Source organism: Xiphias gladius, chromosome 11 (assembly GCF_016859285.1).
Source record: "Xiphias gladius isolate SHS-SW01 ecotype Sanya breed wild chromosome 11, ASM1685928v1, whole genome shotgun sequence".
In the NCBI taxonomy this organism is placed as follows: Eukaryota; Metazoa; Chordata; class Actinopteri; order Istiophoriformes; family Xiphiidae; genus Xiphias; species Xiphias gladius.
Window position 1 is genome coordinate 9,874,445 of NC_053410.1, and position 12,342 is coordinate 9,886,786.

The following is a 12,342-nucleotide window of genomic DNA, read 5'->3' on the forward strand; positions in this document are numbered from 1 at the left end:
TGACTGACCACTTTAACAATCTGGATGAAAAAAAATCTCTCGTCCTGTGAATGATTAAAAAAAAAGGATTTAACTCGTTTCCCAAGTTGCGACCCTGTTTCCGAAACAAAACAAACATGGCGGCCCGCCGGCGGCCCGGGTGGCGAAGCCAGCCGTAACTTGGGAAAGAGGTTAAAAATCTTTTGTATTGTGTTACGAGCTAAATATTATTATTTATTTTATTAATATGGTTAGAAGAGTCTTTGGGGATTGTGAAAATACCGTAAAAACGTCGGTCGGTGCTCTGACAAAACCTTCTGGAGGTTTCCAACGTCACCAGAAACCGGTGAAACTCAAACGTGTGCAAATCCGGCCGGACCCCAGCCGCCGCAGACTCCGCCCGCGCACCTGCTCGCTCCGGCCTCTCCTGCCCTCCTCTCCGCCTCCTTCGGTGCCGCCGACACCGCCGAGGTCTGTCTTAGTGTGGCAAGTTTGGTTCAAATGATGACTGACACCGGAGAGGGCGACGATGAGTTCCAGTTTCTGCGAACGGTGAGTCGGCCACCTTTCAAACTAGCAATACATTAAAAAAAAAAAAAAAAAAGATATATAATTTGGTCAACCTATAAAAAAAAAAAAAATGTTTTCTAGCTAACCTGACCTAAATAGCGCCAGAGGTGTCAACAGTTAACATCAGGGGTGGAAGAAGTACTCAGATTTTTAACCTGAGCAAAAGTACTAATTCCACCCTGTAAAAATACTTAATTGAATTCAAAAGTGCTGCATTGAACATGTTTCTTCACTGAAAAAATGCAAAGTGTACTTAAAGTAGTAAAAGTACTAGCACTATTATTAGACATTATATCATTAGACCAATATTACTGAGGCATTCATGTTTAAGCAACATTTTACTGTTGTAGCTGGAAGAGGTGCAGCTCATTTTGAAACTGTTTTCTTATAAGACTGCAACTGATGATTATTTTCGTCATGGATTCATCTCCTGACTCTTTTTCTTGATTCAACAGGTTGATGGGTTTGTTTGTAAAAAGTCAGAAAATAGTGAGAAAGGCCCATCACAATTAACCAGAGCCGAAAGTAACGCCTTCACGATGCTCGTTTTGTCCAACCAACAGTCGAAACATCAAAATTGTTAAAAGTATTGAAAGGAAAAGCAGCAAATCGTCAGATTAGAAAAGCTGGAACCATGAATATTTGGCATTCTTACATGATTTAAAAGATTATAATAGCAGTTAACAATTTATTTTCTGCCGTCAATTAATTTTTTCAGCTCTAAATGTAGATAGTGTATATAAAGCATCGTATTTTTATAAGCTCTTCATATGTTTTGTATGTAGCTGTCAAAGAATTGTGGGGGAGTAGAAAAGTACAGTATTTCCCAGGTAGAGAGTAGCATACAATTGAAATATTCAAGGAAAGTACAGATACCTAAGAAGTGCACTTCCGTACTTTTAGTTGAGTAAATGTAGTCAGTTACTTCTCACCGTCCTGTCTCAGGATACAAAAAGTTGCTGCTCAGTAAAGTGTCCAATCTATGTTTGGTGCATCTCTACAGATTCAAGTCTAACTCTGATAACTTTTTATAAGGATATTTTCTTCCATTATTAATGTATCAGCTCAGTTTTAATATTTCCTGCTTTTTAGTAACTTTTCCAGTAACTTCAGATTAACAAAGTTGGTTTAATATCAGCAAGTATGGGTCTATCAAAATTAAGTGGGGTCTTATGATGCTCGCCCAAGGCCGTCAATTAAAAGTTGTTCATTTCATGTACTTCTCTTTATTAAAATGATAATGTTTTATTTATGAGTGTAAGTAACATTAAACGTATAAAGTAATTACATTAAGATTCAATTTTTAAATCTGATTTATTTTTAGCGCACATCTCCCAGCGGCATTTTTGCTGTCTTATCACATTGTTGTTGTTTTTTTAAGTCACTGACAGTAAAGGAAACCCACAAAGGGCTTTTTAAAACCTTCACTTCAAGATGATATCATTGTTCCCTAGTTTTAAGTTGTCCTCTCACAGCTTGTTATCTGTCTTTGATAAGGGCCTGTTACAGGGAGAGGGTCTGGAGGGTGTGGATGTAAGACACATACACATACTTACACAGGCAGTGATGCAGATGGTTTCTGAACCCAGTACCCAGGGCAAAGTCATTTAACAAGATCGATCCACAACGTATAATTACACTGTAGACATCTGTGTCATACATTGTTACATTAAATGCAGGGTTTCCCCCCGGGAAATTGTTCAGCCGAGGCTGACGAATCTTCTCTCATGATTAGTTTAGTTTGTAAATGACAGGAGAGACATAATAGCCAACCTGATAAAATATACAGCACATTAAAGTGTATTCCTTTTTTATGATATTAGTGAAAGTAGTCTGTGGTTGAGGCAAGGTGGTCTACCTCCACTATGAAACACAATGGGGAAACCCAGCTGTGTACAGGTTGGAATGCATACCAGTGTCAGTTTCAAACTCCAAACAAGACTTTTGAATCCCTTTGGCAGCCGAACGAACATGAATTTCCAATTGCCAGGGCTTTTTACATTTGGATTAAGTCTTTTGGCGTAGAGTATTCTCTCTTGCCAAATGTACCTCCAAGAAGAGCCGAGTCCTCTACCCATCTGAGAGCTCCACGGTGCTTCAGCATTGAGCAGTGTGTTTGACTGACTGCAGAGTACTGCTGATAGGAAGAGTGGAAGGAAGGGTGAATCAGAGGTCAGACATTGCTGTATCTTCCCAATATGGAGGTATGCAGCCTGGTTGGAGAGAGGTGTTGGTAGTCCTGGCTGGACTTTGGAGACCAGTCGTCTGTTGTCCCTCTCTGCAGCTCCTTAAATAGATGTGAAAAGCCCAATTCCTTTGACGTGGTCCATTTGGCATTTAAATGAAGATAAGATAAATTTTAGGTGGCAGAGATTTACTGTACATGCTTTAACAGTAGAGACAGACCATGTTTTACTGATATGTAAGTCATGTCAGTATGACTGAGGGTCTTTCCTGAATACACTTAAGTTAGAACAACATGTAAAACCTTTTTATATACTGTATACTGTATATTTTCATGTAATTTTTTAAGGGTTTCTCTCATTTATCTCTTAGATATTTATGGGTTAGTTTACAGGTCTCCTAAAGGCCTACATATGCTAGCAGGAAATTGGTATGTTGGGTCACTGTGCCCGAAGGTGCAGATTTGATATTGTAGTGTGCCTCGGACTAAACTCTTACAAGAGTACATTTCAGAGGGAGCACCGAGTGCTTGGATTTTTAAAACATTTTTTGCATGATGGTCTATAATTGATCCATATCAGCTTAGGCAAATAAACTGAATCTCAATCTGTGGATGTTCTCCTTTTTTTTTTTTTTTTTTTTTTTTTAATATATGGGAATCTTTAACTCTCATGCACATGAAAGTTTGTGCTTACTGTTGTCATCTCTGTGTGTGTTTTTCTCCAGGGAGATGAAGTGGTTTTGCAGAGTACCTTCACCTCCCAGGAGGAACACGTGAAGCTCTGTCTTGCCGCGGAAGGATTTGGCAGCAGACTTTGCAGGCTTGAGTCCACCTCTAACTACAAGGTAACGGGCTCCCCCTCAGTGATTGCACAGTTTTTCCCCATTGCCAGAGCACTTAATTAGTCGTTTATTGTCACACTTAATCACTTCATCAAAGTTTCAGAATATTTGACTCGTACAGAAATACTGTATCTTCTTGTATGTTTAAAACAAGATATACTGTTATATTGTATAGTAATCAAACATTCACACTATAATATTGAAAACTTACACAAAAACTTGTAAGACAAGTTGAGCTCTGTCTGTCCTCCAACATAGTTTTAATGAATGTCTGCAAACTGTGCCTGGACAATATGTAATTTATTAGTAGTAGTATATAAAAGTTTATTTTCTTAAAGTTTCTTACTACTAATTAACCTCCAAATGAATAACTTATGACATTTAATATTTCATATTTCATCCAGGTTTAATATGTTTTTTACTTATTAGTTCATTACCTTTTTATAATTTATGTATTTTTCTATTTTGTGCGCCTGGTTTTCCCCCCTTCTCTCCTAAATTTTGACTGCCCAATCGCCAATTAGCCCTGATTCGGCTAAATGCATGCAGTGTTGGCCTTCGGAGGGGGTAGACATGTATTAAGCGACCTCAGTGACGCATGCTCCACTGCCCTTTTATTTCTACCAGAATGTTCCACCAGATTTGTCTGTATGTGGCTTTGTCCTGGCCCAGTGTCTCTCTGTGCGAGCCTTGCAGGAGATGCTGGCCCACAGTCTGCCCCTGGCTGCGGAGGTGAGAGTCTCTTCTATTCTTTTCTCTCCTAATGCATGTTAATATTCCCTGAAACACATTATTCATTGTTATTTTATCAGTGCCATTGTGTTGTTCACATCCCCACTGGAATTTTCAGATAATAAAGCAGAATATGTTGCCAGGTTACACTGACCTCGTATCAGCCTTACTTGAAATTGTAAGTAAAATATATATTGTTGTACTTAAGTGTACTATTCTGTGCACTGTTGAAAACAGTATTGAGAAGGATTTTAACTGAGGCTTTATTTGAGAGGGATTTGGACTGCTCTTATTCATCTGGAGCTACAAGGTCAGCACAGTCTTATAAAATGGACAAATAAGCCAGTGGGGAAAAAAAATAGTGTAACAGTTGGTGTTTACATCAAGCGAACAAAATGAACCACACATTTTATGATGATTGTTTGTCCCTTTAATTTTTCTCTATTCTGCTCAATTACTTTTGCCATTGTTTTAATTGATAATTGTTTGTATTCTTACATCTGCCAAGGAGGTTATGTCTGTTTGTTGGTTTGTTTATTTGTCAGCAGGATTACACAAAAAGTACTGAACCAATTTGCTCTGAACTTGGTGGAGGGATGCGGCATGGGGGAGAAAGAACCCATTACATTTTGGGGAAGATCTGGATCATTTACTTTGAATTTGAATTTTTTCCCTCTGAAGTCTTGTATATATTGTTTGAAATTTTCCTTGGCGGAGGTCTGTATGCCACTGAGTGCATATTGTAGTTTATTTCGTGTTTTATTTCTTTTCTTAATCTTTTTTTCACTTTAGTCCCTTTTCACACTCCTGTTAATGTCTTTTCTCATACTACGAGTCATAGTATGCTATGTGATTGTGCTTTACAGGTGGGAGCTGGAGGAAGCCATCGCACCCTTCTTTATGGCCAGGCAGTGTTGTTCCTGCACTCATACAGCGGCATGGTGAGTCATCTAAATCACAAGATTTCAGTCTTACCTTTCCAATAGTTTTATTTACTTCTTTGAAATATTTGTTCATATGTTCACTGAAATAAATATCTATTGTTTTTAATCCAAGTATCTCAGCTGCTTGTCTTCATCTCAGTCTTCAACTGACAAGCTGGCTTTTGATGTTGGTCTGAAAGAGGATAAAGCAGGTATTTGGTGTTGGACCTTTTTAAACAGATGAATCTTTTTTTGATATGTTTGTAATCACACTATATTGTTTTTATGTAATTCTAGTATATTTTTTGTCATCTAACTATGACTGTTGGAGAACTGTTGTCAGGCATGTGGAACAGCAAAAACCCTCTTTTGTGTATATTTTCTGTGCGTATCGATCAGGTGAGGCATGTTGGTGGACTGTCCACCCAGCATCTAGACAGAGGTCAGAGGGTGAGAAAGTGCGTGTTAGAGATGACCTCATACTGGTCAATGTTTCCTCAGAGAGATATCTGGTAAGTCAGTGAAGGAATTAAGTTTTTTTTATTCTTAGATGATAAAGAATCTGCTTTTTCAGGCAATAACAAATGTCAAACACCCTAATGTCTTAGAAGAAATAATGAAAGATACTTATTAAACATTTGAAGTTGGTAAATGGAATGTGAGCTCTTTTCCACTGCATTTCTTCTCCATCTTTCTTCTGAGCTTTGCAGACATCATTTATGTGTCTATGGTTTAATTTCCTTTGACTTCGCTCTAGTTAGCAATCTATGTTCTCTCTGCCTCCGATGAGTTGTTTAGCATAATTGTTTATGATAACAGCTATCCTAGTAGAAAAATCACAAGTTGTATTTACTGTTGATGAGCCCATATTTGTTATTACCCATTTGTTTCTTCCCAGCACCTGTCGTTTGGCACAGTGTTTGACAACAAAAGCGTGAGTGACGGTCTGATTGTTAATGCAGCCTTCCAGCAGACCCTCTGGAGTGTCGCTCCCATCTGCTCCGGAGGGGGAGTGGTTCAAGGCAAGTTTCTTTTTTCTTCTTTTCTTTTGTTCTTTGAAAAACAAACAGTCAACCTCTAAAATTATATAATCCGACTGATTGTTGTGTCCAAGAGATGTGATCGATCAAAGAGGGATTCCAGCTACATGTGATTTCCCTCCGTTTTTGCAAACTGATGTTGGCAATGAGTCAACATCGGGTTTGCAAACGTACAAATGTGGACTTTAATGATGCTACATACTATTTACTGTAAGAGCTGTGCCTACAGTTAATATGAAGAATCCCTTCTGTGCTATTATTCTTGGAATAGTAAGCCTTGTTTAGATACTAATTATAGCCAACAAATGGCCTGTTTCAAAGATGCAGTAAAATCTCTCAGTAGAGAACACTTCTGGTGTCTGTTGTGCTAATTCTAGGATACCTGAAGGGGGGCGACACATTGCGGCTACTCCACAGCCATAGTGACGCATGTCTGACAATTCCCTCCACAGAGCAGGGAGAGGAGCTGCAAAGGTCAGTTGGTTGAAAAGACTAATAATTTCTCCTGTCAGATACACAAAACGTCCCTTTGCTCCTTGGTTATGTCTGTTTTCTCAATGTAGGTTAATGCATTATGAGATTGGATCCGTCTGCAGCTACGCCCGTTCTCTCTGGAGGCTGGAGATTCTTCATGTTGTGTAAGTAGCATGTTGTACGGGGGATGTGATCATCTGCTCATGTGCAGGTTAAAGTAATATTTAGCCTCATATAAAACCATTTGATGGTATGGAAACACAGCATGTGTATAGAAACACATGCTGCTGCTGGTCACTGCGAGAGCAGGGTCCAGAATTTCCGTTTGTGTTTTTGCCCATAAAGGCTGTGCAGCGTTTCCTGAACCATGTTTGATATTCCTGCTTGCTCCCCTGCCATTTCAACAACAAAAAGGAAAATCTAAATTGTAGCAGACTATTCAGCTTCCTCCAAAGGAGTACAAAAACAACAAAAAAGCCAATGCTCTTGATATTTTTCAGTTGGAGTGGTAGGCATACATGCTGGGGGCAACCTTTCAGACTGTGCCATGTGACTACTGGGAGGTATCTGGGTCTTACAGAGGAGAAAGGCCTGCATCTGGTTGATCGGGACAAGGCTGACATCAACACAACCTCCTTCTGTTTCCGATCCTCGAAGGTCAGGAGTCACGTGAAAAATACACTGAACATTTTTTATGACTGTTATGATCAATTCATAATCTGAAAGTTTCTATAGACTGGAGACTTGAAGATCAGTAGTGTAGTACAGTTTTCCAACTTATTTCAGAGAAACACATCTGTTTGTGATACATGTAATAATAGATTTGTTTCATATAGGAAAAGCATGACACTGGCACAAAGACTGCTGTCGATGCCATGGGGATCCCAGAGATCAAGTATGGAGATTCCATTTGTTATGTCCAGCATGCAGAATCTGGGCTCTGGCTCACCTACCAAGCCACTGATGCCAAGTCTTCTCTCATGGGGGGATCTCAGCGAAAGGTAAATCTTTAGAGCCAAAATAATTAGAATCGTTATTGATTAACCGAAGGTGTACGGTTCAATTTATGTATTGACTGTCTTTTAAGAATGCTGAATGTGAAAATGTAGTGATCGCATTTTTAACACAGCTAAAGGACCAATAATTCTTAATTGCAAATGATGTGCTCCCAGGCCATCTTGCACAGCGAGGGTCATATGGACGACGGGCTGACGCTGTCTCGTTCTCAGAGGGAAGAATCTCACACTGCCAGACTTATCCGGAGTGCTGTTCTCCTCTTCACTCGCTTTATCAGGTACTGGCTGCCATATCTAGACCCTCAGGGACATGGTTACACCGACACAGTGACGGTTGTTGTTTCCAGCTGCAGTGTTCTCTTCCATGACAGAGACTGAGGCTAAATGTCGAGCCGAGAGTGAGTTTATAGCACAAGCTTTGTGCATGTCCTTGTTAGAGCTAGACCGATAAATCAGCCCGGCCGATACTGGCTTATTGCAGATATCTTGGTATCGATGTATGTATTGGCTGATGTGTAATAAGAAATTACTGTACAGAAATGCAAACTCGATTTTAAGTAATTAGAAAGTATAAATTGTCTCCATTGTATAATTTGTCCACCAGAGAGCACTGACAAGTTGATTTTTGGACTGTAAAATGTCCAGCTCAATTTGAATCTTGATCACAGTTCTTTAAAAAAACAAATCTAAGTGATCTGTATGGAGATTATTTTTTGATATTATGTATTTATTGGCCCTTAGTTGGCATCAGACTTTTTAAACTTTAAAATACTGATATCAGTAGGCTAAAGGCTTCAAAAATCCATTATTTGTCAGGCTTTAGTACTTGTGGTATACGTGCAGTACTTGATTTAGGTATGACTGAACATCCAAACTCTATGCTTATTTACAAGATGTGCCATGGTATTGTACCTCAGATGTTACATTGCATTCCCTCGCCCCTTACTCTAACCTTAACCATCACATCTGAATGCCTAACCCTGACCTTAATGCCAAGTTTTAACTCTCAAAGTACCATAGCAATACCCAAAGAACATTTCAAAGTACCATGGGAATGCTACCATGCTTTTAAAAAGTTGCCGTTGCGTATAATTTAATATAATTAAATATAATACTTCTGCACTAAGAGAAAACTCTGGGATAAAGAATCACTTGTGGCTCCGATACCCTCTCAAACTTTCTGTTTTCCCTCTGTAAAAACAAAAATACATATTCCTAGGGGTTGTTATAGTAGTCACTTTCAAATCCAGAGTTCTTTTACCACAAGAAGATTCGGAGGTCTGGTAGTTTGAGTCGAGTCGAGAATACTAATCATCTCTATGATGTATTGTTGTATTCTTCATACACCTTTTTACGTAGGAAACTGGACAGTTTTAGTCAACAAGGAAACCTACCCTCTGTCAGCCTGCCGATGGAGATGGTGACGTGCAGTCTGCAGGATCTAATAAAGTATTTCCAGCCTCCACTGGAGGGGCTAGGCCATGAAGCGAAACAGAACAGCAAGAAGGCTCTAAAGAATCGGCAGAACATGTTTCAAGAAGAGGTAAAGCTATATGTGTGAATGAATACATTGGTCCTACAGCTGATATGTTTGTCACTATTTCATTCTGTAAGTATAACCCCTTTTCTTCTCAGGGTGTGATAGATTTGGTCCTAGACTGTATTGACCATGTGCACCAATATAGTAGTGCTTCACATTTTGCTGAAGCTGCTCAGAGTGAGACGGGAGAAGAGTGGGAGACCATCCTCAACTGTCTCTATGAGTTACTAGGTGAGAATTAACAAACATCTAGTATAGATGGCTCAATACCACTTTTTTGTTTTTAATACTAACACCACAACATTGATTATCTACTGATGCAGACACCAAACAGATACACATATTTACTATTTAACATCTACTTAGCTGTTAAGAAACCATTCAGATGTATTTAGCTTAAAGTATCTATCTTAAATGATTCGTAAATTGCCAAAATCATGGTTTGAACTATGCCATTTTGCATGAAATACATGGGTTGTGTTTGCCTTATTGCTCAAGCATTGTCGATCGTGAGCAGCCTCCTAATGTTTATTTCTTTTTTACTCTTCAGCTGCTCTGATCCGGGGAAACCGTGTGAACTGTGCACATTTCTCAGGTTCTCTAGACTGGCTGATTAGCAGACTAGACCGGCTGGAGGCCTCCTCTGGTTGGTTGAATTTGTATGCATTTTATATAATGATCCTATTTTTAAGTAGCAGAAGGATAAAAAATTACAATAATCTTGTTTTACATTGGTGATTATCTAGTGAAATATTCGAGGTATACACTGTTCTCAGCTGTACGTTACTTCTGAGATTAGTTATCACATCTTAGCCCAGCATCTTGGCAAAAATCTAATGATAATATAGTCAGTAATACAGGGTATGTTCCATACAGTAATGAGCAATTGTCATGTACAGGAGTCTTGGAGGTTCTGCACTGTATCCTGGTGGAAAGTCCTGAAGCTCTCAATGTCATCAAAGAAGGACACATTCATTCCATCATCTCTTTTCTAGACAAGCATGGATGCAACCACAAGGTAGTGTATGCAATGTTTCTTTTTTTTTTTTTGTGCATATGAAATAAAAGCTGTGAGAAGTAATGTGCAATCTTTGTCAATACTGGAAGCAAAATGACCAAATATTGTCATTGTGGTCATGTTAGTACTGTATTTATTAGCTGAAATGCTGTAGCTCATCTAAATCTAGTTTTTTCTGGATAAAATCTTGTGTTATTATCTTAGTGTAAATGTCATCACAGAATATACCAATTGGAAATAAAGTGATGTCCTTGTTTCACCAATGCAAAGGCAGAGAACCAAGTATTGCAGCTATATTAGGAACTGTTGAATTTGCTCCCTAATGTGGGATCGTTTCCATGTATTTTATCGAGCCATTGCTGGATGAGTTGTTGACAGGTTGTGTTCCAGGTACTGGAGGTGCTGTGCTCTCTGTGTGTGTGCAATGGTGTGGCAGTGCGGTCCAATCAGAACCACATCTGTGACAGCCTGCTGCCAGACAGAGACCTGCTGCTCCAAACACGTCTGGTTAATCAGGTCATCAGGTACAATTTGGAATGTTTTCTCTAAATAGGACCACCTTTTTTTGGCTCTGAGTCATTCTTCTCTCTTCCATTCTGTCTTATTTTTTTCTTTTTCAGTGGTTTTCTGAATTCCTCTGCATTGAAATTTCTCTCTATTTTCATCTGTATGTGTCATTCACTACACACAAAAATCAGAAACACAAAACTTACACAAAATGTATAAAAATTACAAATATAATATGTTATAACAGAAGAGTATCACTTGTTGCATGGAGTGCATCTTCTCATATTCTGTCCTTGCTTTTATTTACCTCTGGAGAATCACTGAATGAAGGCTTTTTTTCCTCTAGCCCTTCTCATACTTGAGTCTGCATTTGTTTAGCTGAGTGCAACTGTAAAAATCTAACTGCTGCAGGCTTTGGTGTCCCTGAAGTTTTCCATCTGCACCTGCACTGATGTACAAATTCTTGATGCAAGATATACTTCAGCTTTCTACATAGTACAGCACTCATCCTTTTCTATGCTGGACTTGAGTTAATTGAAGAACGTACTTGTCTCCTGAAATCTAGTCTCATAATTTGCTGCACTAGTCTTTTTTTTTTTTCTCAGTTTATCAGACCAGTAATGTTGATGTCAGAGCACACGTCTTCATCTCTGCCTTTTCCAATGAGACTTAGGAAAGTTACCCACTGCCTGAGGTGATATGGCTCAATGGAGTTAATCTTTGGACATTTTTTTAGCCAATTTCATCATATTTCATGTTCTTCTTCTGTCTCTCAATATTTTGGCCCACTGCGTCAGTCTGATCTTGTAGGCAGTTTCCATTTTCCTTTTCCTTTGAGGTTGTTTTTTTTTCAACTCTACCCTTTCGTCCACAGCAGATGTCTTCCTTTATCATACTTTTCTCTATTAGCAACCCCTTTGTTCCTCGGGTCTTATAGCTTATTTTGTTTCATATTCTTCACACCTCCTCAGTCCATTCTTTGCAACCTTCCTACCTCTCTCTCCTTCTTTCTCTTCCTACTTCCCTCCTTGTTCTATCACTTATACCTCTTGTTCAGCTAAATGCCTCATCTGCTTTCATTCTCGTGTCCTTTTATCTCATCAGCCTTTTTCCTTTTTTCCATCTTCTCCTCCTTACCCACCACAATTTGCCAGTTCTACCAGATGCTCTCTTTCCCATTGTTTTCTTTATCCATTATTTTCCAATCTCTTATATCATCTTAACCAGGCCCTAAAGTTTCCTTTTCCCATTCTCTCAATTCCCCCCCCTTCTGTCCTCGTGTCTTTACTGTCATGAGAGATCTGTCAAGGGCAAGGTAAATGTCCCTATATGAAATAGCATTCATTCTCCAGACACTGTGTTGGTCAGACTTAATTCGAGCAACATATTGGTGTTTTTCTTGTCCACGTACCTTTTCTTGTTAATGTTTCTCATGCTCTGATTCCAAATGATCTCTGTTAAATTTAGTTTCAGCACTGATATTAGAAGGTCAAAAGGAGGACATCTATACGAACCT

General features: G+C 38.9%; 1 protein-coding gene across 8 annotated transcripts in view; it reads left to right on the top strand.

Annotated features, from left to right (window-relative positions):
• Positions 1 to 345: 345 nt before the first annotated feature.
• Positions 346 to 12,342, top strand: part of ryr2b (ryanodine receptor 2b (cardiac)) — a 67,990-nt gene continuing 55,993 nt past the window's right edge. For 3 of the 8 annotated variants that reach the window (XM_040139083.1, XM_040139087.1, XM_040139084.1), the window contains exons 1-17: positions 347 to 531; positions 3,460 to 3,579; positions 4,204 to 4,308; positions 5,175 to 5,249; positions 5,365 to 5,443; positions 5,631 to 5,743; positions 6,130 to 6,253; positions 6,649 to 6,745; positions 6,835 to 6,909; positions 7,246 to 7,402; positions 7,582 to 7,746; positions 7,918 to 8,039; positions 9,121 to 9,304; positions 9,397 to 9,532; positions 9,852 to 9,947; positions 10,201 to 10,319; positions 10,698 to 10,843. In XM_040139083.1, coding sequence (XP_039995017.1) covers positions 481 to 531; positions 3,460 to 3,579; positions 4,204 to 4,308; positions 5,175 to 5,249; positions 5,365 to 5,443; positions 5,631 to 5,743; positions 6,130 to 6,253; positions 6,649 to 6,745; positions 6,835 to 6,909; positions 7,246 to 7,402; positions 7,582 to 7,746; positions 7,918 to 8,039; positions 9,121 to 9,304; positions 9,397 to 9,532; positions 9,852 to 9,947; positions 10,201 to 10,319; positions 10,698 to 10,843 — 1,964 coding nt within the window. In that variant the 5' untranslated portion in view covers positions 347 to 480. Of the gene's footprint in view, positions 532 to 3,459; positions 3,580 to 4,203; positions 4,309 to 5,174; positions 5,250 to 5,364; positions 5,444 to 5,630; positions 5,744 to 6,129; positions 6,254 to 6,648; positions 6,746 to 6,834; positions 6,910 to 7,245; positions 7,403 to 7,581; positions 7,747 to 7,917; positions 8,040 to 9,120; positions 9,305 to 9,396; positions 9,533 to 9,851; positions 9,948 to 10,200; positions 10,320 to 10,697; positions 10,844 to 12,342 lie in introns of all 8 variants that reach the window. The other 5 variants (XM_040139086.1, XM_040139090.1, XM_040139088.1 and 2 more) reach the window with 4 other exon arrangements.